The sequence below is a fragment of the Rhamphochromis sp. 'chilingali' genome, assembly GCF_963969265.1.
Source record: "Rhamphochromis sp. 'chilingali' genome assembly, chromosome: 12".
Taxonomy (NCBI): Eukaryota; Metazoa; Chordata; class Actinopteri; order Cichliformes; family Cichlidae; genus Rhamphochromis; species Rhamphochromis sp. 'chilingali'.
The window spans coordinates 20,769,763-20,794,835 of record NC_137939.1 but is presented as its reverse complement, the minus strand read 5'-3'; the positions used below and the strand labels follow the sequence as shown (position 1 = coordinate 20,794,835).

The 25,073-nt window shown below is 39.4% G+C and overlaps 2 protein-coding genes across 2 annotated transcripts in view; one reads left to right on the top strand and one right to left on the bottom strand.

The window, feature by feature from the left end:
- Positions 1–2,834: 2,834 nt before the first annotated feature.
- LOC308407471 (protein bicaudal D homolog 2) lies at positions 2,835–24,690 on the bottom strand. The gene is made up of 10 exons (XM_080899120.1): positions 24,455–24,690; positions 22,159–22,494; positions 19,654–19,866; positions 19,324–19,476; positions 16,139–16,651; positions 14,329–15,195; positions 13,564–13,743; positions 9,879–10,030; positions 7,270–7,609; positions 2,835–5,335 (listed from the first exon to the last, which is right to left on the bottom strand). Exons 2-10 carry the CDS (start codon positions 22,408–22,410, stop codon positions 5,330–5,332), a joined length of 2,676 nt encoding a protein of 891 aa, XP_080755246.1. The 5' UTR covers positions 22,411–22,494; positions 24,455–24,690; the 3' UTR covers positions 2,835–5,329.
- Positions 24,691–24,892: 202 nt separating this feature from the next.
- Positions 24,893–25,073, top strand: part of apex2 (APEX nuclease (apurinic/apyrimidinic endonuclease) 2) — a 5,292-nt gene continuing 5,111 nt past the window's right edge. Inside the window, exon 1 of the mRNA XM_080899121.1 lies at positions 24,893–25,073. This exon is cut by the window's right edge and continues 11 nt beyond it. Coding sequence (XP_080755247.1) covers positions 24,970–25,073 — 104 coding nt within the window. The 5' untranslated portion in view covers positions 24,893–24,969.

The window sequence follows — 25,073 nt, the reverse complement described above, 5'->3', positions numbered from 1 at the left end:
ACAATAGCTGTGGGTGAGATATATTAAGTTAAATGTGTACATTTTAATTCTTTGCTTTAGTTTTTTTTTTTTTTTTTTTTTTTTTTACAACTTTATTTATAGTTTTCCAACAAAACAGTCCAGAATTTCTTACAAAAGTTGCGAACCCTACCCCCCACCCCCATCCAGGTGGCATCCCCACAACCAGGAAGCACAATACACACAACACAAAAAAAAAAAAAAAAAAAAAAAAAAAAAAGGGGAGAAACACTCAAACCAATCTGTGACAGTCATTATAGCACCAACAGCCGGACCCCGGCACATGAGAGAAGAAACAAAGAAGAAAAAGGGAATAAAGAAATCCCAACAGTCAAAGTACGGGCATTGAGGAGACTATGGACAGCAGTCCGAGAAGAGAGCAAGAGCATAAATTACCAACAAGTAAAGAACAATAAATCAGGCAAAAGACAGACTCTTGACATGAGTTATGAACCGTGACCAGCTTTTGTCATATTTACTCTCCAAGCCGCGCACGGTATACCTAATTTTTTCCAGAGCTAATCCCAACATCACCTCTCTAATCCAATGGACGTAGGAAGGAGGGTTCGACGCCTTCCAGCTCAGCAGTATCAGACGGCGGGCATGCAACGAGGCAAAGGCTATTGCGTTTTTGTGGAGGGGAGAGAGTCTCAGCTCTTCCCGAGGTACACCGAAGATAGCTATCAAAGAGTCAGGCCGCAGTGTTTCACCCGATATAGCTGACAGTGATTGAAAAATTGATGTCCAGAAACCATACAGGGAGGGACATGACCAAAACATGTGCCCCAAAGAAACAGGAGAGTAATCACATCTAGGACAATTCGGTGCAACATCAGGGTACAGTTTAGACAGTCTGTCATTAGAATAGTGGAGCCTGTGGACGACCTTAAACTGAATCAGGCCATGTCTAATACAGAGAGAAGACGTATGTATACGCTGTATGGCTTTCTTCCAGATGTCTTCTGACATGAGTTCTCCAACCTCCCCTTCCCACGCCGCCTTAGGTTTGTCCCATGTATGAGGGCAGCTTTCAAGAATCAATGCATAAATCTTCGATATTGCTCTTTTAGTGGGCTGACTCACATTAAGAACTAGATACAGTAGGTCCTTAGAGGGCAGAGATGGGTACCCTGGGAGAAATTTAGAAGCAAAACTCCGAGCCTGAAGGTATCTGAAGTAGTGAGACTTTGGTAAGTTATGGTCTTCACACAAATGTTTAAATGAGACAAAGCCATCCTCAGTGAAGAGATCTTGAAAGAAAACCAGACCGTTTCTGTGCCAGACTGCAAATGAATGATCTATTTGAGATGGTGTAAAAAGATGGTTGAACATTATCGGAGAAAAGCTACAAGTATTTGTCAAGTTAAAATGTTTCCTGAATTGACCCCAGATCTTAATTGAATTTTGAACCACCAAATTGGAGTTCAGCCCAGATGCTTTGACATTCAGTGGGAGAGGGGCAGTTAAGATCGAAATCGGAGAGATTGGGAGTGTAGCTCTCAGTTCCATATCTGCCCAGACTGGACCCTCCCCATCCGCAAACATGGTTATCCAATATGTCAGCTTGACAATGTTAGCAGCCCAATAATAGAATAAGAAATTAGGTAAGCCCAAACCACCATCAGCTTTAGCTCTCTCCAGGCTTGCTCTCCTTATGCGTGCAGGTTTTTTGTTCCATATGAACAAAGAGACAAAGCGATCCAGCTGGGCGCTTTAGTTTTAATATAATTTATGTACTATTGTGTTTTTTTAATTGCTCTTTTCTTGAAGATGGCTTTCACTCTAATATCTTGCTATTTTTATTAGTTTGTGTTTTCATGAAGTTGGTGTGTTTGTACTGTGGAGTTTCTGAACAAGCTGCAGAAAAAATCTGCACAAAAGAATCATGTCCAGACCAATCCCACCACCCCCTCCTTTCTAGTCAAACTAGCCAGAAGAGCTTTGTGACTCTATGACCAAACTTTATTGCGCAGCATGCTGCATTATTCAGCTGTCTAGGCTTAGATTTTCAAATGAGAACTTACTGGGAATACCACCTACAAAACCACAAAAATTAACCACAAACCAGTATCCTGCTGTATTTACAATGTAATAAACTGACAGGATATACGTGCATGCAGGCATGTGAAAAAGAACACTTTTACAAGACTATGGAAAGTCCTGTGAAAAGCTATGTGGGGCATGCTCCTGTTTCCATAGGAATTGAAAGACTTGAATTAAAAGAAAGAATTGAAAACAGCTGCAAGGCACTGTTAATGAGATACACACAATTAATCACCAACAAGTGTGACCATCTCTATAAAAGCAGAAGTTATGGCAGTTTGCAGGACTGAGCATTACACAGATCATCAGACTGTGCACTTCTCAGAGAAACTGCAAAAAAACCCCAAGAGCGACAGCTTTGACCCTACAGAGTGTTAGCAATGACTTACTGCATGACAGCTTAATTAGGGAAAGACTGAACAGGTATGACTTGTTTGGAAGGACTGCCAAAAGAATGCATCTTCTCTCTAATTAGAACAAAGCAGTATGGGTTAGGTTTGTAAAGTTACATCTGAAAAAAACAAGACTTTTGGAGCAATCTACTGTAGATGGACACCAAAATGGAGACATCTGGCCACAATGCCCAGCATCACATATCAGCACAAACATCTCATACCATGACATGGTAGTGTCAATTCACAATTCAACTACAAACTATTGAATTGTGGGGTGTACTTCGTTTTTCACAGGACTGCACAGACTCCTTTTCCCCATAAGTGCAGTATAAGAAAAATACCAAAGTCACTCACTCAAAACCACGAGCACTATACGGTGTTGGCTTGTTTTTATTCTTCATGACAAAAGTGGATAGAAGGTCAATGAAAGGTCAACTTTGCATACACAAAAAGTTGAGGACCTCAAATGTGTTATGTGGAGTGTGTGCTTGTCAACAATTTACACAGAATGCAGACCACATAAATACAGTTAAAATATTATACAAGAGTGGCAATTAAATTATACACACATCTGCACAGAGTGACTTAAATCAATGTACAACCTTCAGTGTGAAAATGACATTATGTTAAAGTATTTTCACTTTTTAGCCAGAGTGTGTGGACATAACTTCAATAAATAAATGGAGGAGCTAACCCGGCAGTCTACAATCTTTGATACATTAGGTCCAAATGTATTCAGAATATTAAAAGAAAGTTCAGTAGTTGTAACAGTTGTCTAAAATATCAATCAGCTAATTTTGATTCATTTAAGTTATTACTTAATCCTTAATGAGGTAACATGATTAATAAATACAAGGCATGCCAGCTAAAAAGTGAAAATATTTTACCAAAATGAGATATCACTTTTTTCAGTACTAACACTGCTCAGTGAGTTTATTTAAAATAATTAAAACATTAAAAAAAAAAAATACAACTACAGTGTTGAACTTTAGCCTCTATTTAGAAAATGTGACTTTCTGAAACAGCAGACAAGACCAAAATCAAGGCACAAAAAACCAAAACAAAACACCAGCTAACCAAAAATAAAACCTCATCAGCAGGATGCGGCTTCTTCTAGTAAAGAGGAAAGTTGAGTTTTAGTAAGTGTCAACATTTTCTAGTATTAATTTCTCCGTTTTCAAACAGCTTTTCCCAAATGCAATTGAAAGGACCACGATTGGTCGTGTTAAGTCAGTTTAATACATTGTAAGTTGCCTTCAGTGAAAAAAAAAAGGTGAGGTTACAGTGCCAATGTCAACCTGTGCAATGCTGTCTTCAAGTCAAAGTCCATATATCATACTGCTCTTTAAGCAGTCCCTTTAGAGGTATCAAGTGACACATGTACATTTACATGCTATTCTTCATTGCAAACCTTTAGCAAAGCAGTGTCATGTCTGAGTTCCCACACACTTTAAATGAAGCAGCTTTTTCAGATTTATTTATTCTTGATTCTAAGCCATAATGTGCAAATAGATGCAAACTTCAATGTAATGCTTTTTAAATGATCGGGTATCAGTATTTATTTCTACTTTCTATAAGCAGCAACCCCAGCAATACCTGGTATTAGCATTTCAAACTGAAAACAACACATGCTGTAGAGAAGCAGCCTGCTTGCTGTGGATGATACTAGGTTATTACTATTCATTTATTTTGGTGGCACAAAAAGCATGATGACATTATGCTATGAAATACAAAACACGAATATTGTTGATTAGCTGTTCAAAGGAGCAAAGAGAAAGCAGATATCGAATGGAAAATGTTGTCACAGTAATGAAGAGAAATGACAATGGAGGATTTTACTAAAAGGTTTAGGGGAAACCAGGCCACTTTGTTCTAATGATGTAAGACAGTGACTTCCAAAATCTTCTTATATTAAGAGATGCAAATATCTGTTGTAAAATAGCTGCAGCCAGCCATTGGTAACGGAAAATGAGGCTAGGTTTCAAAGCCCAAAGCCTTAAACAGTAGATTGTATACAGGCACTGTCCTGACTTGGTCTGCATAGTTTGCGAAGATGCACATTACAGATTTCCCAAATCATGCATCTCACCACTCAGTGTCTGAACTGAGGTGATGAATGTATGGCTGATATTTTCCATATGAAATGTCATGTTTACTGACCTCTCTTTAAAGGGTGTGCCTGAAATCTAAGAACCAGAAATGGCGTAATAGAAAGAGCATGTAACTGCACCACCAGTAAAAGGAAGAATCTCAAGACAACAATAAGCTCTACTTTTAAGGTAAGGCTGCAGTGTTCTATAAAAAACTACCTGGGAGAGCTACCACAGATCATCTAATGGTTTACCAACACTAAAGACGCCAGATGGGCCTGATACATCAAGCCAGACTAAAGGCAAGAATGTAAGACATAGAGCCTTCAGAGAACAGATCATAGCCTTGAATCAAAGTCTGAGGACAGTAAATATTGTACAAGGAGAGTCTCTGAAATAAATACTGCCAATGGTTCAGTACAACACAAAGCCTTGAACAGGACCAGATGGAAGTTGGAACCACTTTGGACAACACAGGTAATGACTTCACAAAGAAATGAGCAGCACATTTGTCTCTTCATCCTTCTTCGGGCTGCATGCAGGCTTCTCCACTCCAAGCAGAGAAGACCAAAAGGGTGGGATGAGAGTTTTTTTTTTTTTGTTTTTTTTTTTTAAATACTTTTTTTTCCTGTCCATGGTTCTGGTAGGTAGAGTGGGGAATGTAGCATCATATCTGGGATGGACAGGATGTCTCAGGTCAGGGAAGGAGGAGGGAGCCAAGGAGTCAACATGAAGACAGGTCCTTATGGAGAAGAAGGGTTTTGGAGTAATGGGAGGAGTGTTTCAGCGCTACAAAGACAAGGTGAGACAGAGACAAAAAGGAAAAAAATATTTAGTCTGACTTAAGAACTTTAAAAAGTTTAGTGGAAAATGGTAAGGGTAAATTATAAGGATAAACAGATCAATACAACATAGAGCACAAAAGGTTAGCAATTTAGGGGTGATCAGTTAAAATAAGCAAAAATCTTAACCAAACTAAACACTAACCCTAAACTAAAGCTGTGCAAAAACAAGACTGTTCAAGATAAAAGCAAGCACTGAGAAGGTATTTGATCAAAGTTGTTTGTTTGGTCTGTTATGCAAACAGCATAACAATTCACATGTTAGGAAATATGAAGATGAAGTCTTGGCACTGTAAGTACGCTTTCAATTTTGGAAAAGCCTTTTTAAAAACTGCTAACGTTGAAGCATGTGTTCTTTCAGTGCCCTCTAGTTCATTACTAGCACTGTCAGTGCGCCCCAGGGTGGCTGTGGCTACAATGTAGCTTGCCATCACCAGTGTGTGAATGTGTGTGTGAATGGGTGGATGACTGGATATGTAAAGCGCTTTGGGGTCCTTAGGGACTAGTAAAGCGCTATATAAATACAGGCCATTTACCATTTCATTGATATCAATGATAGTTTATTAGTCTCTTATTTAAAACTTGTTATAGAGAAACACTATATGGACAAAAGAACTGGGCTCTGCACACACTGGACTTACAGGAGCTGCTCAGTAATGGAAACCATTGGCATGATGATCCCAGTACACAGTTATTTTGCTGAGGTTAATGCCAGAAGAGGTTTGGAGCTCGTCAGTTACTGAGTCAACAGAGCATTGGTGACTTTTGTATGCTGTGCTGCTCAGCACTCAGTGACACCACATTTACGTGGTCAACCACTTTGTGACTGAGTTGCTTTGGTTCCTAAAAACTTCCACTTTGCAAAAATACCACTTACAGCTAATTGTGGAATATTTAGGAGAAAGGAAATTCCATGAACTCACTTGTTCCAACAGTAGCAACTCATCACAGTTTCTCAAATGTTTGAAAAGGCAGACTGCATGGTTGGGCTGGAATTTACACTCCTGTGGCAATGGGACTGAAAACACCTGAATTCAGTGTGGGTCCAATACTTTTGTCAATATAGTGTGTAAACCAGTTCGATAGCTTAGATCTGCTGGCTAATTTACGTTTATTTTTTTATTGTCTCCTTGATGATTTAGAGTGTGAGCTCCGAGCCCTAGAAGATGTAGCTTTATTACCAGAGCTCTTACTGGCATTAGTGTACAACTCCTCTGTGTTTCTACTTGTAGATGTAAATGATCTTTGTCTAGACTCTCTACAGATTCCGGTCATCCTGGTTCTACTTGCTGAATTGTTAACAGAGTGTGATGTGACTGCCTGGGCCCTTGACGGACTTGAATTGAACTGTGCAGAGTCTGACAGATACGTGTTATGGCATGCTGCTGCTGCTTGTACAGAATTAGACCTGCGACCTGACTGCTTTCTCCTCACAGAAACATCTGATTTAGGGTTTAGAGCATGATTTTGTTGGCTTTCACCCCATGCTTCACTGGTGTTAGCATACACACACACCGTTTTAGAAGAGGTTAGTTTATCTATAGAAGAAGAAAACAAAGAAGACTTCAGTCTGGCAGAAGAGGCAGGTACAACGCGAGTTGTGATGAAAGTGTCCTGACGTAAAGGGACAGAAGCTCTCCGGACTGATGCTCCCTTTTTTGATTCACTTACAGGATACATTTTAGAGCTTAAATCACTGTTCACAGAACTGGTGGAGCCTTTATAGGTCAGGGAAAAACCACGATTCAACTCTGTGTTACAAACATCACTGACACTATGACTTCTAATAAAAGTGGCATCTCTTTGGAGACCCTTGCTTCCGCGTGAGCGGCTGCTGGTTTGGCTGGAGTTGTCAGGATAAAGAGAAAGAGGGGTTCTTACAGGGCTTGTGTGGAGGCTTCTAGTTAGAGATCGCAGGTGGTGAGTAGCAGGAACGGGGCTAGACCGTGGACTGCTCCTCAATGGAGGCCGGGCGGGACTGCTTCTGGGGCTCCGAGGGGCACGGCCTGACTTGATAGCAAGCTCTTTGGCCCGAGAGCGACGGGGGCTGCTGTTTAAGCTGTGTGGAGACATAGGGGCCTCCAGGTCCTCCAAACGTTGAGTAAGAGCCAGCTTCTGCTGGATGGCCATACGCAGAAGAGAATTCAGTGTCTTCTTCTCATCCTCAGCAGCAGCTAGCTGCCTCTGCATCTCATCCAGCTGGGTCACATACTGATCACACCTGAGAGATGCAACATGCAGCAAGAAATAAAGACAGAGGCATAGAAATACATGCTTCACACTAGGGCTGCTCGATTATGGCAAAAATGATAATCACGATTATTTTCACTGAAATTGAGATCACGATTATTTGACGATATTTATTTAACCCTTTAAGACCTACTATAGAACCAAGTCCACCAGAGCTTATATTATTTTTTTTACATGCTGTAGTGCCATTTGTGGGAGCATTTCAAGTTGCTATACATCAATACAACTGTTATAGCCCATATTTTAATAATATGTATGCATTAAGTCCATAGTAATTACATAAATTGCAAAAAAGTGCAATAAACTACAAAAAAAATTGAAAATTGCTTTTGTTTTGTTTACATATATTTCTACTTGGAGAAATTTAAGAGGTTTATCCCTCAAAACTTTAAATACAATAAAGTTGCAAAAAATAGTTTCCCACCACAGGAAATTTATTTTGAGTGTCTTCATAGTTTTATTTTGGAGATACACCAATTTTTATATACTGCAGGAAAAACAAAAAACAATCCTATGATGCAAATTTGCAAAGAAAACAGCAGGTGCATCATTTCACTGTGGGAAGTGTTACGAACAGCTGATAGGAACGGCGAAGCGTGTTTCTGGAATATTATGTTTTTGTTCCTGCAAGCGCTTTTTATGCAATTTTTGCAAAGCTATATGTGGAACGAAACCGTGACCGAGGACAAGCTGATGGCATCAGATGTAAGTACAACTCCTCCGGTTTCATATGCAAAACAAATTATTGCGCTAGCTTACATGGTTCAGGTTCTACAGGGATTTAAAAATAGTTACGCAAAACGGAGCGTGCTGCTCTGACCGGCTTTAAAGGGTTAACAATGACTTTTAAAAAATAATATAAAATAGTGTGCAACACCACTGAAGTTTTTTTTTTTTTTTAAACTCTCTTTTCAACCAACGGCAGTCACTCTCCAAATAACTTCTGCTTAGCTTTCCGAGCTTCCCTCGGGTCCTCTTAATCAGCGGTCTCCAACCTTTTTTGCGCCACGGACGGTTTATGCCCGACAATATTTTCACGGACCGGCCTTTAAGGTGTCGCGGATAAATGAGGGAGGGGCTAATAATCGGCTCAGTCATTTTTAATGATCGTTGAAAGCCCAGATCGTAATCGTGATTAAAATTCGATTAATTGAGCAGTCCTACTTCACACGACTTATAGTGTGTTAAATGCAAACATCAAACACCAGCAGGGATTGCAACTGAAGATTATTGTTATTATTGGTTAATTTTACAGGCTAACAAATCATTAAAAATATCACAAGCTATCACAAGTTACAAAAGCAAAACTTTTTTCCCACGGATTATTTTTTGTAGTTAAAATAAATAAATTAACATTGATATCAAACTGAGATAAATAATGTTGGAAAAGCTTCAATTCATTCATTCACTGGCAACCGGGAACGATGCTAACTGGAAAATGTAAGTAAAAATATGTTTAAAATGAGTACGGTAATACACCCTTATTTTCATATATTGTAGAGATGCACTCATACTAGCTATCCACATGATGGCTCCACTGAACCTGATTCTAAGCAAATATCTTTTTATAAAGCTGTAATCTCTATCCTATTGGAACAGACAGTAGCAGCCCTTCATTACTGGCTCTTCTTCAATCCTTCTTAGGGATAACAACTGTCTGGAAAGGGCCTAGACGGTCTAATACATGGCCAAGAACCTTCTCAGGGCACTTTGGCAACACATAACACAATCACCAAAAACAGAAAAATAATCATTAGTGCACTCATACAAATCCCAAATAAAAACACCGCAAAGAAGAGGTTAGTGAGTCAAGTGTTATGATCTGTATGTTTAACTCTTAACATCTTCCCCTTGATAGCATGGTGGTGTTTATAGTCAAACCCATGTCCTACAAACGTTAAAAGTCTTTCTTAAAGGTGACCTTGCTTGATCACCCATCAGCACAGGGCAAAGCATGTGGTTTGTAATCTTCACGTGAACTAGTGGATTGCCCATAGGTGTAATAAGCATGGTAAGCTCATTACACGAGTGAAAGCAAAAGCTGTACCTTAGCAAGAGCACAACTAATAAGCCTTAAAACTACTAGTACAGAGCCAAATACAATCCAGTTTTAAGACATTTTAAAGCAGTTTTTTAAATGTTTGTTTCTTCTAACTTTATTAAATATATGATTGTGTTATATTTGTCCTCCCTGAGTCAGTAATATGTTTTGCTTCAAATCACATGAAATGAAAGCTTACCGGCTGGCGAACATGACTCGAAGAGAAGAGAAGGTGGCAGCGTCCTCCTTCAGGGCTTTGAGCTCATTTCGGAGCTTCATCATGGTCTCTGACACCATACTCTTCTCCGTCTCATACTTTGTTTTCAAATTGGATAAGGCCAACTCTGCAGTCTGCAATAACAAAAATATTATTTAGTATCAAAATGGGGTTTTAAAAACACATTATGATCTGTTGCTGGTATGAAAACACATTATTTAAAATTATGCACTTCTTTCAAAACTAGGAATACTCTGGAGACACTTGCATGCGATAATAAATGCCGGCCAAGAATTTAGGGTCAAATTCCTTAGATTTGAGTAGCTTCAGTGACAGCTCAACTGTTCCTGTCCTATGTGACTACAAAATTTCCTGTTAAACAGCAATCTCGGTCAGAGTTTTAAAGATCAATGAAAAGAAAAATCACTATTATGAAGAAGGCACAAAATCAACAATATGACTCTATAGTTTAAACACGCTGTATCTTAAGCAAATAGTTTGTTCTAAATCACGTTTGCCCCACTAATGGGATTGCTTTTTACTTATCCGTTCTCCAAATACAAATATCAGTGTAACAATCTCATGTGTAAATGGTTTGATTACATCAGAGGCACCAGTGGACAGCTAACGTCAACAGACTTGAGAAGGAAAACTATTGTCAGTGACCACTGGCCCATCAAACAGATTACCTTAAGTGTGCGTATGTGTATACAGGACTGACTGTTCAGGTAATGACAGAAACAGGTCATGCAATGCTGAACATAGCACATCAGAGGAGAGGTTGAACTCTCTTTCCCTCTTCCCTTTGTGCTATGTCACATCAGAGGAGAGGCTGATGTACTCAAGGTGCACAATCATGTGGGTCCAGGGGACTGTCTAGACAAGACATTGATGAGACAGGTCACCCATACTGCTTATGTGAGATTATGGATGGATAATACTCCTGCAAAGTGAGTTATATAACAAGCACGTTTGGCGTCTCCAGTTGGACTGGTCAGTGCTTTCAGCAACATGCTCTCTCACTTGACCTAATTCTCAGTGAGCAGACAATTTCCTGAAGTACTTTTATATGGGGAAATGCACAACATCAATATAGTTACAGGATTATTTTATTATTGTTGGCTGTATCTGTGAATAGCAATTGTTTTCCCAACTTTTTTACTTACTCAACCTAACAGGAAGTGCTATGTCAAACATTTTTTAATGTTATGTTTGCTTTAAATTTACTTGGAGTTGGCACCAAAGTAACAGACAAAAGTAAAAGCAATAGTTACTGCGGCTGTGTGTTATTATAAACGAGGATAAAAATAGTGCGCATGAACTTTGCAAAAAGCAGCTTGCACATCAAAGCTCAGCAATCAACTCAACACTGAAATCTTTTCACAGCAAACTTTTACTTTAAGTGTCATGTTTACTGTCATGTTTACTGTCACCAGCAACTTTGAAGTTGCTGGTGACAGTAAACACAAAACCAGCAGCTTTGTCATAATAAGAAAATGGTGTGTTAGAATGAATTTATTTTGCATAATCAATGATAGCAGCAATGCTTGTCTGGCTGCTTACTGATACTTAAGTGATGGTGTGTCTGGTACGGTTATTGGGATTTACTGCCAGTCTCCGGTACCAATCCCTGCTTATTATAATAAGGCTAAGCAGAATGCACTCAGTGGACTGTGGCCAGTTTTAGTTAATCTAAGGATTTGTTGAAAAGCAGATAAAATTTCACTCAAGATTTTCATTGGTTGACTAGAGGCCTATTAAGGGCTCCAACATACTTCTATGGTGATCCTACACATAACGTATAATTGCATTCCAGAATTTCCAGTTGAAGTCAGAAATCTGAATTCCTGAGTTCCCAGTCACAATTTTTCAAAGTCTGAGCATCCCCACCAAGCTTGACTGAACAATCCAAGATGACAGCAATAAATGTAAAGTTAAAAGGTAAAATTGTATAACTTGCAATTTGTTCTGTCACTGCTGTGTATTCATGACTTGCTAATGAAGCCATATGCATAGCTCTGACATAGCACAGCGCAAAGAAAAAAAAAAGTTAGTGATGCATGAATGACTCGATCTTGCTAAGAAGCAAAACAAATTCAGCAAAGCAATGAGAAACACCGAGTATTACTGGAACACACTTGACTAAGGAGTTACGTCATCCCCAGCTTTGACGTCTGACTTCTGAGATAAACAGAACACAGCATTAGGACAGCTGTGCAGACCAAGCTCTACATGTCGTAACTCTTTACTGTCACCAGGGGGCAGTGTCAGAAACAACTAAGTGAATTTATAAAATATAAAGAGTTGAAGCAAAACAAAGTGTTAAAAAAACAAACAAAAACAAAAAAATGTGTCCACTGCAGTCACTGTCTCTGATTCTTGAGCTGAATTTGTTGATCACAAATTTTTTGTCCTCTCACACTTCTCTTGCTTGTGGCGAAAGCAACTCTCAGACACATAACTAGTTGTACCATAAATTACCCCTAACAAGAGATGACAACTCTTTTATCTTATAACTTATATCTAACACAGACTAATGGTTAAATATTAGCAAGGTTAATTTTCAGACAATCTGTGTAAACCAAGGTAGCTATTCTCAAAATTATGTTCATATAACAAAACAAAAACAATGAAGCCTGCCTTCTATGAGTGAAAGTGGGAAAGTATAGGAAAGCTTGATTTTAATATCAAGCAGCAAAACTACAAACACTGACCTTAGACACAAAAGAATTAAAGATCAAATGACATTAGTTGGCCTCAATTCTAAACAAGGCACATTCCAAGAGACCTTTAAGCCCTTTTTCCTTTAGTACTTACTTGGATCGGCTCAACTTGGCTTGATTTGTTTTCATTACAATCGAGTACCACCTAATATGTGTGGGGTCATTATACCAACATAGCCAATGTCCTGTGATGCCACTGACTAACAAATTGGTGGCATGCAGTCTGTTGACGTCACATTTTAGAAATGACTCTGATCGCTTGGAACCCCAGCCAAGTAGATAGTAAAAAAAAGTCCCTGGAAACACTTACTATGACCTAATGGAAAACCCTAAAAACTGCATCAAGCCGTGACAATCAACCCGAATAGGTACTAACTGATAGGGGCCATTACTTATTCATAAATGGGACATACGACTTGTTTCGGACAGTGAATGAGCTACGGTGTATATCAAGGTGCTTTACAGGTGAGGTTAGTATAACTGTCAGTGGTGACAATCCTGCTAAATGAGTTTTTCTTCTGTTAAACAAATAAATTATTTAAATTATTTCTTTTAACATGTATCAACAACCTGACATACACAGGGAGGATGAGATGAAGGCGAAAAAACAGAAAGAAAATGCTTATACAAATGGCATTTGTGTAGATTTAAAGACAAAGTTTTTCAATATTTGGCATGGTGTTTGTAAAAACAGGTTTGTCAGAGTAACAGTGGTAAGTGTGGAAGTTATGTCAATGCTGTACATGAGAATAAACATGACTGGTGACATAACACCATCTACATATATATGAATGGGGCAGTAATTGTAAAGACTGTAGCAAAGGGCTGGTGCCAAACAGCCGATACACTCACAACTTCAGCTCCTTCTGAAGTAACACTATACTTCCCTTCACTGAAGATAAAGACAAACATTACAACACAGATACTTGCTTACTGTGACCTACCTGTTTGTTAGCCTTGAGAACAGTCCTGAGGGTAGCAATCTGTTCTCTCTTGGTACTCAGAAGAGACTTGAGTTTTAACACTTCCTCCAAGAGGTTTTCATTGTCCCGCTCTGCCTCTCCACTGCTGCTTAGCCCTGAGTAGGGCACTGTACCCCTCTGACGACAAAGGTCCACTGCCACCTGAGAGAACAGAGACAGATATTTATAAGGGTTAGCACAGTTAGTCTGGCAAATAACATTTCTTATATAACGGGAACAACATTTTGATTTAAAAAAAAATAAATAATAAAAAATCTTTATCACGAAATGATCACATTTCTTAACAATAACACTGAAGTGGCAGGAATAAATCTTCAAACATGTAAAAGAGGATTTATTTTTTGTTTGAGAATATGCACTTCTCTAGTTAATGAACTTGTTACCACCCTGTCTTTTCTTTCGGTGTAATGGAGGTTACAGTTCTACTCTGACCCCTGATAAGCCGCTACATTCACGCCCACACGTGTCACTGTAGCCCATGCCAGGCACTGGATTTGTGCAGACATGGGACCAGCTGAACTCTGTTAACAGGCTGAGCAGATTATTAGGTTCAGTGAAACATTTGTAAAGGAGTTAAGGATTTTACCCAGAATAAAAGTTTGCATTAGGGTTACAGCAAAAAAGTTTGAGAATTTGCACTGGTTACAAGTTTTAGTTCACAAAGAACTAAGTAGTGTTGGAGTACTACATTAATAAATGTCACAAGAACTACACTTTTTGTCTTACCCGAAGATGTTTTATCTGGCAACGGATGACTGCTACTAAGTTGCGAACATTGGAAGGGTCCCTGAAATCTAGGGTGGGGGATCCAGGGCAGGTAGGAGAGTCTCCACTGGTTACAGCACTGTCAACTTCTCCCATAAACTGCAACGCTGCAGCTTTCGAAATGAACATGTCATTGGCTCGAGTCTTCTTTTGGACGCTGTGCTGGGAATAGAGGTGTGATCTTCTGGCGCTGCCTCCTGACCTGGCACCATCACGATAATAGTCCAGGGTGACCCGTTTGGGAGTAAGGTTGTTGCATACACAGATGTGGTGATACAGGTTGGACAGCTCCTCAGAGAAGGCCAGCAGCTCTTCCTGAGCAACACTTAAGTGCCCTTCAGAATCACTTGCCACTTTCCGTGTTGCTCCAATCTCCTTCTCCAGCTCACTGATGCGCTCTTGATCTTGCTTGCTGGACTTGATACACTGACGGATTTTGTCAGCCAGCTCCTGGGCCTCAGCCCTCCAACGCTCCTTCTCTTGCTTGTATCTCTGCTCCAGGGTGTTATAACGTGTTCCTGCCTGAGACAGTTCATCTCGCAGCTTTAGAAGCTCTTCGCTAGCCGCGCGCATACGCGCTTCCAGCACCTCCTTGCTCTTGGTGTCTACCTCATAGTCAAATACAGCATTGCCACCATCTTTTTCTGTCTCATTATCTCCTTTGTCATCCACCTCTTGGCTTTGTTGTCGACTACTCTGCACAGCTTCCAGCTGCTGGGTGAGAGAGCCAACCTTGTCTTCTTGCTGACTGAGTGCCTGTCTGGACATTACCAGCTGCATCTGCAGTTCCTCCACCTTGCTAGTCAAGCTGGACTTCTCTCGCTCTGCCTGGATGTACACACAAACATAACATGAGAAGTCTGTAATTATTAACATCAGTTCACAGAACAAGAACAATACTGAATGTTGATTAATTTCAAAACAAAAAGGGAGGTTATAAATGTCTGTGACACACATTTCTCCCCCACCACCTTTACTCATTATAAATTTTTAATGTCAAATAGCGACATCTGTTCAGTAGGAACTTTCAAACCCAGCCTCTTGATTTAAGTGCACCATGAATAATATATTTACATTACATAGAGAGCAATGACAGCTCAAGACATTCTTCATTTCCTGAAGTACCCTTTGGTTTATGAAGCTTTATCAGGTGGGAGCTGGAGAAAGTGCTTGATGGAATACACAATATATATTAATGCTCCTCCTCCATCACAAAACGGATGTGGTCTAGAGCAGGAAGTGGCAGAGAGCCCTGCTAACAGCTTAGCGCACAGACTAAATTGTATATCCTCCTTACTTAGCCAAGCCAGATAACAGCTTTCTATTTTACATATCTACAGTAAATAAACTGTCTAAACCTTTTAAAGGCTTTTAAATTCATATATAAAAGGTCATAAGAAAGCAACATAGGGTAAATGCTTAAGTAATTATCAAATTATTGTGTGTTATTTTTCTTAACTCTGTTAAGACTATTAATGGGCACCCAAGCATCTGAGAAACAATGATACCCTAAACCCTAATTCTACTTTTAGTGATACTTGAAACTGACTGTGATGGCTATAGAATTACCACACTAAACTAATGATACTTCCATACCCAAACGTTTGCAAATTCTCGTTACCTCTGTACACAATCCATAAAATGACTTCATTCTCTTAATAACATGTAGGATTGAAGTTACTTTTTTTTAAGTTCCTTTTAATCATTTGTCCTCAGTGGGATACCACAAAGAAGCATTTGAAAAAAAGGTAAGTGTTTTTCTGTTGCTCACCTGTAGGAGCTGCTGCTTTAGTTTCTGACTGTCTGAAAAGTGTAGCTCACTCAGCAGGTCTGCGACCAGTCCAGAAGCAGGAGCACGAAGTACATCACTGTGGCGTGGGGTGGAGTAGCGATGGATGAGGCCGTTACTTTTGGAGCCACCCAAGTGAGGAGGGTTAGCAGAACTGGAAGAAGATCCAGGACCGTTATTAAAACCGCTGTCCTGATTCTCATTCCCATCCTCCCCTTCACCCTCTCCACCCTGGCCCTCTTCCTGGCTGTCATCCAGCTGCTCCAAGTGGAGCTCCAGGTTCCCCACAGAATCAAAGGGGTTAAGGGTCAAGGCAGAGAGCTCCCGCCGCAGACTGTTTTTCTGCTCCCTTTCCTCCTTCAGTGCTTCAAGGGCCTCATCCAGCTGCCTCTCTGCAATCTCCCTCAGTCTTCCAGCTTCCTCCAGCTGTCCTCGCAGCTCCTCCTGCTCCTCGTTCTTCTGGGTCAGCTCCAGCTTAATTGATTCAAACTCAACCTGAAATAAGATTAGAAGCAGGACAAGAAGACTTTCTTTGTTACTTTATTCAGCTCATTTAGTATGAATGGAAATTGTATCCCTAACATGCAAATACACTTATCACTGCATTTAGCAAAGTTACACTCACAACCAGACAGCTTCAGTAGGCAAATGAAAACTACACTGTCTGACTTCATAGTCACCCAAACCAATAATTTTATTATTGCTATAGCATAGTTTCTTCCCCTCTGCTGTTGGACACATGAACAATAACCATATGACTGTTCCCGCTACTAACACATGACCCTACGCTGTGTTCACTGCATCATTCCATGTTTGGCACTGATCACCACCTGCACTCATGTATATATCTTTCAACGTAGCACTCTTAATTCTTATTCTCATGTATATATCTCATGTATAGCTCATGCACATATCTTTCTATGTAGCACTTTTAATTCTTATCCCTACTTTTATTTTTTTTCATGTCTATTTAAGTGCTATTTATGACACTATGTTTGCACTGAAGCACCGCAGCAATTTCCTAATGTTGTAAACCTGCTCAACATTTGGCAATAAACCCCTTTCTGATTCTGATTCTGATTCATAAATGAACAGTCAAAATAAAGTGGATAAAAATGTATCCATTTAGGAATTCTAATAACAATGTTTGCTGGGCTCTTGCTAGAAACACAGTAGCTTTTAGAAGCTTAACTTAAGCTTAATTTATAACAGTATTTATAACAGTATGTTTGCACTGAAGCACCACAGCAATTTCCTAATGTTGTAAACCCGCTCAACATTTGGCAATAAAACCCTTTCTGATTCTGATTCTTTCTGATTCTGACATAAAGTACACATAAAATAATGCATGTTTCTTATAAATAGCTATAATATAACATTGAAATTGTCCTTCTATGATTGACAGGCTAAAGATCAGTTAGGGTACATGTGTTAACATCAAAGGGCCAAATCTGTACAGTCATGGACAATTTTTAGTCTGGCATGGATATCATTTTAGGTTATTGAGAAATTCTGGTCTGCCAGGCTGTAGCTGTGGTCTCTGCAGGTTAAAAGCTTGCTAACACAGAATGCAACAAAATGAAAGAAGAAAAAAAAAAGAAAAGTTTATACTGAGGGCAGACAATTTCAACCAAAGCAAGAAACTGGACAGCTTATGCTTTTACCAAGTGTAAAGAAAGGCCAGTGTATCTTTCTCAAGAGACATAAAATGTCTCTTGAGAAAAAACATAATTTGCAGCATTGCACTAATGTTTGAATTAAAATGAATTATTAAAAGCCAAGCTAACACTAGTTCTCAAGTTCAGGCTGTTAAAAAAGGTACTTATTTGGCTATATGGTAGCTTACTACAATAGTAAGACTAATAATTGGCTAGCTTTTATGTGGACCACATTATGTGTGAAAAGGCCAAATGAGACATACATTTTGGACTCAAAGCATGTCCATCTGTCCCTTCATGTGATTCTCATTTTCCAGTGTGTCCCTCAAATGAAAATGAATGTGGTTTCATTTAAAAATTATATTCCAGACAGAGAGATACAGATGACAAAATATTTTCTTTCAAAGTCAACTCACAGGTCACATACATTTTTCCCAAATCTAGTACTGACAGAGATGTGTATGCACATCAAGCAGACTTGGAATAACTGCTTAATACAACAACCAACATGAAAAATTTACATATAAGTACAGTGTCTATGGAGCATTTTCCAAAGCTGTGCTTATATTTACAAAATATTCTCACATAAAATTATTAAAACAAAAATATCTAAATTCTCAGAGCACATAATGTCCTCTAGAATGTGAAAAAATAAATAAAAAACACAACATCCCGAAATATCTTGAGAAACATGAAATAGTTACACTGAAACATGGTTGCCATGGTGCAACACACAGCTATAATTACACACTTTCAATCACACTGCATTACAAATGTTAAACTGGCTTTGGTATTCGGCTTTCAGTGGAAGCAGGTTTTATGGGAATATACTGTCTAATGAAAAACACAGGTAGTTATGAGATGAATAGCATGTCCTCTGCTGTGGGAGCTGCTTCATTTGGTGAAAAGAACAACACTATTCACCTGGCAACAAGACTGTCCAGTCTGTTCACCAGCAGCTTTTTTGTTACCGTCCTTTGAAGTTTTGACAACAAACATGTTGTGTGGTATAGTGTATTTGTTTACCTTCCTCCTCATGTGTGAAGGTGGAGGAACAAAACCTTACTGAATTATTTCTCTTCATTTCTCCATACGGTTGGAGATTAGGGTTATTGATAGAGGAGAGAGATGGGCAGAGCAAGCGAGCTCTGGCTTTGGGCATTATCAGGTTTAGCTAAAACCCTCGCAGTTACCCCACCACACTAGTCTACTTCAGGTAATTCAGAAACTCTGTAACAAAGGTAACCTGCTTTTCTGTGTCACCATGCTCTCTGGCCCTAGAAATTCTGAACACTACTGTTTCACACATCCATGTCTCCTCGTCAGCCCCTTCCTGCCCCTTGCCAATTTTTTAAAAAAATGTTTCAAATTTATGCAGCAGATGGGACTCAGGACATATAGAGTGGAGATGGGGGTTGTTTATCGATTTATTTCATATTCTTTCAATAATAAAATCAATAAATATAATGTTATACAAAAATGATTGTGTGAAGGAAGGTGACAACTGACCTGGTTTTCCTTGAGCACAGACACCTGCTTTTGCAGAGATATGTTCTCTTCCTCTAGCTCCCCATTGTCTTGCAACTGGCGCAGCTCACGCACTTTATATTCCTTTATTTCATCCCTCAGGTGGCCTTTCTCTGCCTCAAGACACTCACACTCCTGTGGAAGAAAATCCACAGTAAAATCAGTACAAAGCACAGCTTAACATGCTTAACTGTCAATTACATATCATATACTGTTAATTCTAGGCTAGAGAACTAATATTTTCTCCAAAGGGATTTAATTTTTATTTGCATTTATCACGAGAAGAGGGAGTACTGAATGAGTACACCATACCTTCTTCAGCTGGGTGGAGAGCCCCCCAAGTCTATCAATCTCTGCGTGGGCATTGCCCAGAGCAAGGCGTGCTTGCTTCAGCTCTGTCTGAACTTCCTCTATGCGCGTTGCCATGGCAGCCTCTTTACTGGCAGTCTCCTGTAGCAGGCTCTCCTCCCGGCACTCTCCATCAGCAGCTGCACGTTTCTGGCTGCTCACAGAATCTGCAAATGCCTTAACACAAACAAAAACTGATAAGGACAGCTCTAAAACACTATTTGACACACTATTGTGTTACACATAAGGGGGGAAACAATAACATTTGACCCATATCATTATAAAGATAAGAAATGTAAACAATGTAAACAAAGGAGAGGAAATTGCACTTCTCTGTCAGTTTTCAGTGGACATTAATCACCTGAGACCTGACTGCAATGAGGAAATAGCTGATATGGTTCTGTAACCTTGGACCTTAACAGCAATTTCCACATCATTTTTGCAGTTCTGTTTGTCTTGCCTTATACTATGACCCTAATAGATTACAGTTATCTAGCAATAACATGCATTTTTTCACAGCGTGCCACAACCACAGACCTTGACACACACTATGCACCAATAAGTGCTAATGAAAGAAAGATCACATAAGGGTTTTAATGAAACAAACAAGCTACTAAACATGCCTAAATGATCACTAATAATATGGTTACATAATGACCAGCACAGGAGCTCAACCCTGCCAAAACCTAAATGGGTAAATAGCCAAAAATAAAAAAGGAGGTTTACACTGATTTTAAAAATAGCTGAAATCAGAAACAGTACAGCACTTAAATTTATATGGCATTATAAAGCATCCCAGCTGACCACTTTTACTGTTATTCTTACAGATAAATTGATTAATATCAGTAACTACCCGTAAGAAGGATTTTTTTTTTTTTAATTTCTCCCCTTTTAATTTGAACAGGCAGATGGAATAACTGCAAAATCAGAAATCTGCCCACATGACCGGACTTAGTTTTATAGGATTAATTTCTTACATAAATCAGTATTTAAAAACCTGTTCCAGTAATACCAAATACCTTTGTGGGTCTATAAGTATTTGTGACAAAATTTACATTAGGAAACACTTGTTAAAACATTCTTAATGTGCTAATTATTCTTCAGTTTTCTGTATGGAAACAACACTGCATTAATCAGTTATTTTAGCAGAAATTCAGTGGCAATATGAAAACGGAGTCTAATACAGTTTTTGTACCTTTAAAATTGAGATTCAAACGATCTAGTAAATATGGTCAAGTCAGTGTTACTATACAATGGTTATTTACTTAACCCCCACCCCCCACCCACAATGGTGGAAAGTGCATTGTTTATAATATGAAAAGCCTATGCATTATTTCAATGTATCTATGAAAGGCATGGTTTAAACATAATCAGAGCTTTGCTGTATTGGCCTGATCTTTTATCTTGAATATCCTGCTCTGACCATATTAAATCCTTAATGCTTTAACATAACGAATCAAAATCAGCTAAATTTAGACATCCAAATTAACATATGTTAATAGCAACATGCTGACTAACTGGATGCAAAAACGTCATAATCAGTTAACACTCTTCTCCTGCCAACATCAAATGACATGTGAGGCAAACCTGACTCAACATGATCACAAGACAAGACATTCAAAGTATAATATTAGGTCACAACTGTAACAGAGCTGTTATTGTTTTATCAGAAAGTGAGAGCTACAAAAAGACAATGACGGAATGAACAGGCAAATTCATGACATAGTCCACTGGCACGTGTAAAAAAAACAAAACAAAAAAACCCCTCAACCATGGTATCTTTATAGGACTGCAAGACCGCAAGGCAGCTCCTCAACTATGAACTATAAAATGAATAAACTTAGAGAGATTGTGCTTATATATAATAGCAGCAATTATGGTGTTGATGGCATTTAAATTATGCCTACCAATAATGTAAACCCGTTAAACCTGATAATTATAAAATACAATTTTTGTATGGTGTCCATTGTTTCATGATTTTAATACCCTGCAAAATACAAGAGTTCTGTTTATTAGACCATTACTGTGAAAGCTTACAACGGGAAATGCATTTCATTGCGCACATTTTATTATATAAACAAAAGATCACACAGCAAGTATGTGATATAGGAAAACTACCTGGAAACCAGTGGAATGATGACCTCACAAGCTTACAAGGTAAATATGGTAAATGGACTGGTGTTTTTTTAGTGCTTTTCCCAATCACACAAGCACTTTTTTCTATGCTTTCCCTATGTAAGTGCTTTCTATCTAACGTTCACACAGATTCATACTCTGATGAATGCATCAGAGAGCGAGTTGGAGTTAGTATCTTGCCCAAGGATATTTGGCATGCAGACTAGAGAAGATGAGGATCGAACCACCAACCTTCCAATTAGTACGTGACCTGCTCTACATCCTGACCTACAGCCACCCCAAATATATAAATAAACAATCTAAAAAAATAACATATGCCTTAGGTGCTCCTACCTCTTTGAGCTGTTGTAGCTCCAGTTTGAGAGATTCATGCTCTTCTTCCAGCTGTGTGTGTTTCATCTTGAGGGCAGCACTTTCCTCCAGCACCACCAGACCGTAGCGGGCTGCCTGTAGCTTTTCCTCTGTGGCCTCTTGAAGCTCGAGAGTCAGCCGCATCACTTCAGCCTTCAAATCCCTGCTCCCCATCTCCGCTTCCTCTTCTCCCTCGGCCATTGCACCTGCTGGGTCTGCACCCGCCTCCAGCATCCTTACTTAGTCTCCTGCTTGTCTGCAAATGTTTTACTGAGACAATTGCCTCCTTCACTCCTCTGCTTTCATTACGCCACACCACTACGGCAAAAGACAAAGAACATGGTTACATAAAATACTTGGAGATAGAGGTTTTTGCATAAATTGTAGTGTGACACTAATGGAGTAAACTGTAAGGTTTAACTTTGGGATTAGTTTAATGGGATAAAAGTTTTACTAAAGCTTTAAAGACCAGGAGAAAAATCTAAGAGATTAAATTAAGATCTAGTGCTGAAAGGGCTGCATTATCAGCTAGAGTGCTTTCTGATTTTTATTTTATTTTTTTGCATGATTGTCACACATGATGTTTCAGATCATCAGTTTCTAATACTAAGAAAGATAACACAATAAAAATAAAATGCCCCTTTTGGTAAATCATATGTATTATTATTAAAATAATAATACATAAAATAATCACTTGAACAGAACATGTCTGACAAAGTGAATTAGGAAAAGAGATCTGGTGAACCTTCCCCCAGGAGTGGTCATCCTACCAAAATTACTCCAAGAGTGCATCAAGAACAACATCTGAAGAACAGCAGGTCTGGAGAGGGGGGGGGGGGGGGGCAGTTTTCAACAATAAGAAAGAGGCTGGGCAAAACTGGCATCCACAGGAGGGTTCCAGGATAAAAAAAAAAAAACATCACTGACTAAAAAGAACACAATGGTTCATTTTCAATTTGATCGAACCATGAATTCTGCTTACTACCACAAAATTCTGAAGGACAATATCTGACCATTAGTTCATAATAGTCCACTTAAGTATGGGAAGGTTTTTGAGTGGCCAAAGTCCAGTCTTAAATCTGATTAAGATGTTTTGGCATAACTTTAAACAGGCCACTCATGCTTGAAAATTACTCATTGTAGCTGAATTAAACGATTTCTGCAAAGAAGAATGACCCAAAATCCCTCCACAATGATGTGAAAGACTCATTGCCAGTTACTGCAAATGCCTGATTGCAGTTCTTGCTGCTAAGTGTGGCACAACCAGTTATTAGGTTTAGGGGGCAATTACTTTTTCACACAGGGACAGATAGGTTTGGATAGCTTTTCCTAGCTACTGGTCCTTAATAAGCTAAATCATCATTTAAGAACTCCACTTTACATTTGCTCAGATTTTTTTTTTTTTTTTTTGGGGGGGGGGGGGGGGGGGGGGGTGGGGTGTCTAATACTAAAATGTGTTTGATCTGAAACATATAAGTCTGACAAATATGCAAAAACATAAAACAAGAAACCGTTTTTCACCGTCTAAGAAATGATTTAGACCTAAAACAAACAAATTGATTACTGAGGTTTCCTCACATCCCCATAATTAACAAAAACAGGCTTAAACTTAAATGCAAGAGGATGCTGATGCTATAAGAGTAGCATCGACCAGTCTTCATCTTTCACACTACGCAAATTACTGCTAAACACTTGAAACAGCTGCTACACGACCAAGGCGCGGAAACAACATATGTTTACTTCGACCGGCCTGGGTGGGGCAGATTCCCACGATTTCCTCGTGTCCTCTTGTCTGACCGAAGATGGAAACACCAGCCGCTGGTCGTCCCGTGCCAAAGGATGTAGCTGCGAGTTAGTCATGAAACAAGCATCTGCTTCCTCTACGCCAAGAAACCGGTTCTCCGTGAACATGCACTAAGAGCTTGCAATTGAGAATATTCGCTATGTTTAAAAGCAAGAGGCTATTAATCAGATAAAACACATATTGACAGTAGTCAAAGACCACAGTGGAGTAACGTGGAAATATGACACAACTAGAGACAGCTAGCAGCACCAGGTTTAATCTAACGCTGATGCAGATAGCGAAACGGACTTTCGCTAGCTAGATAGCTTCTTAGCTTTGCAATTTCACCTTCCTACATAGCCTTAACCGAACGGACGCCAACAGTCTAACCGATTAACTAACTAACGGGGCTTGAACACTGTTGTAACAAGAGCCGGATCCTATCAGGCAAGCTAATTAGCCGGACAGCCATCATTAGCCTACCTACATACTCACCCTATGGCTTTATCCCAAAGATGGCACTCGGTGGCTGCTCGCAAACGTTAGCCTTGCACGTCCAAATGGAGCTGTCTCTCTTAAAAGCAACGGTTGCTAATTACGAAACAACAGCCAAGGATACCAACAGCGGCGGCAGCAGCAGTTTCCCTTCCTCCCACCAGTTCCTCCACCCGTTTCTCCTCCCGAGGTCGGGTGTCAAACGCGCGCTGAAACCGCCAAGGCACGAGGACCCCCTCTAGCTTAGCAACGAGGCAATACAACCTCACTAAGAACCTTATTTTTTATTATATGGCTAGTTTGGGCCAGTTGTTTCTAACAGGGCGTGTGAGTTAAACATTAAACCCTGAAATTAAAAAAAATGTAAATTAATTAATTAATTAAAAAAAGAAAAATCAGTGAGTGAAAACACTTCCGGTCGTACCGTTCTTGCCTTCCGCTTTTCTTCCGGATGTGCACATTATTGTGGCTGTTTGGAGCGGTGTGTCCGCTCCAGCCAGTTGCAGTGCTACAAAATGAAGGTCGTTACTTGGAACATAAACGGCATTAGGGCCTTCAGAGGCGGCATAAAAAAGGCTCTTGATTCCCTGGACGCAGATGTTATTTGTATTCAGGAGAC

What these genes read in the sequence shown, in the direction of transcription:
- LOC308407471 (XM_080899120.1), bottom strand. Translation starts at nt 22,410, where the DNA reads ATGCTGGAGGCGGGTGCAGACCCAGCAGGTGCAATGGCCGAGGGAGAA. An exon ending in CTGTGCTCAAGGAAAACCAG is followed by an intron (nt 16,652 to 19,323) that starts GTCAGTTGTCAC and finishes ATCTTATTTCAG; the next exon opens with GTTGAGTTTGAATCAATTAA. An exon ending in GCCAGATAAAACATCTTCGG is followed by an intron (nt 13,744 to 14,328) that starts GTAAGACAAAAA and finishes CTGTTCTCTCAG; the next exon opens with GTGGCAGTGGACCTTTGTCG.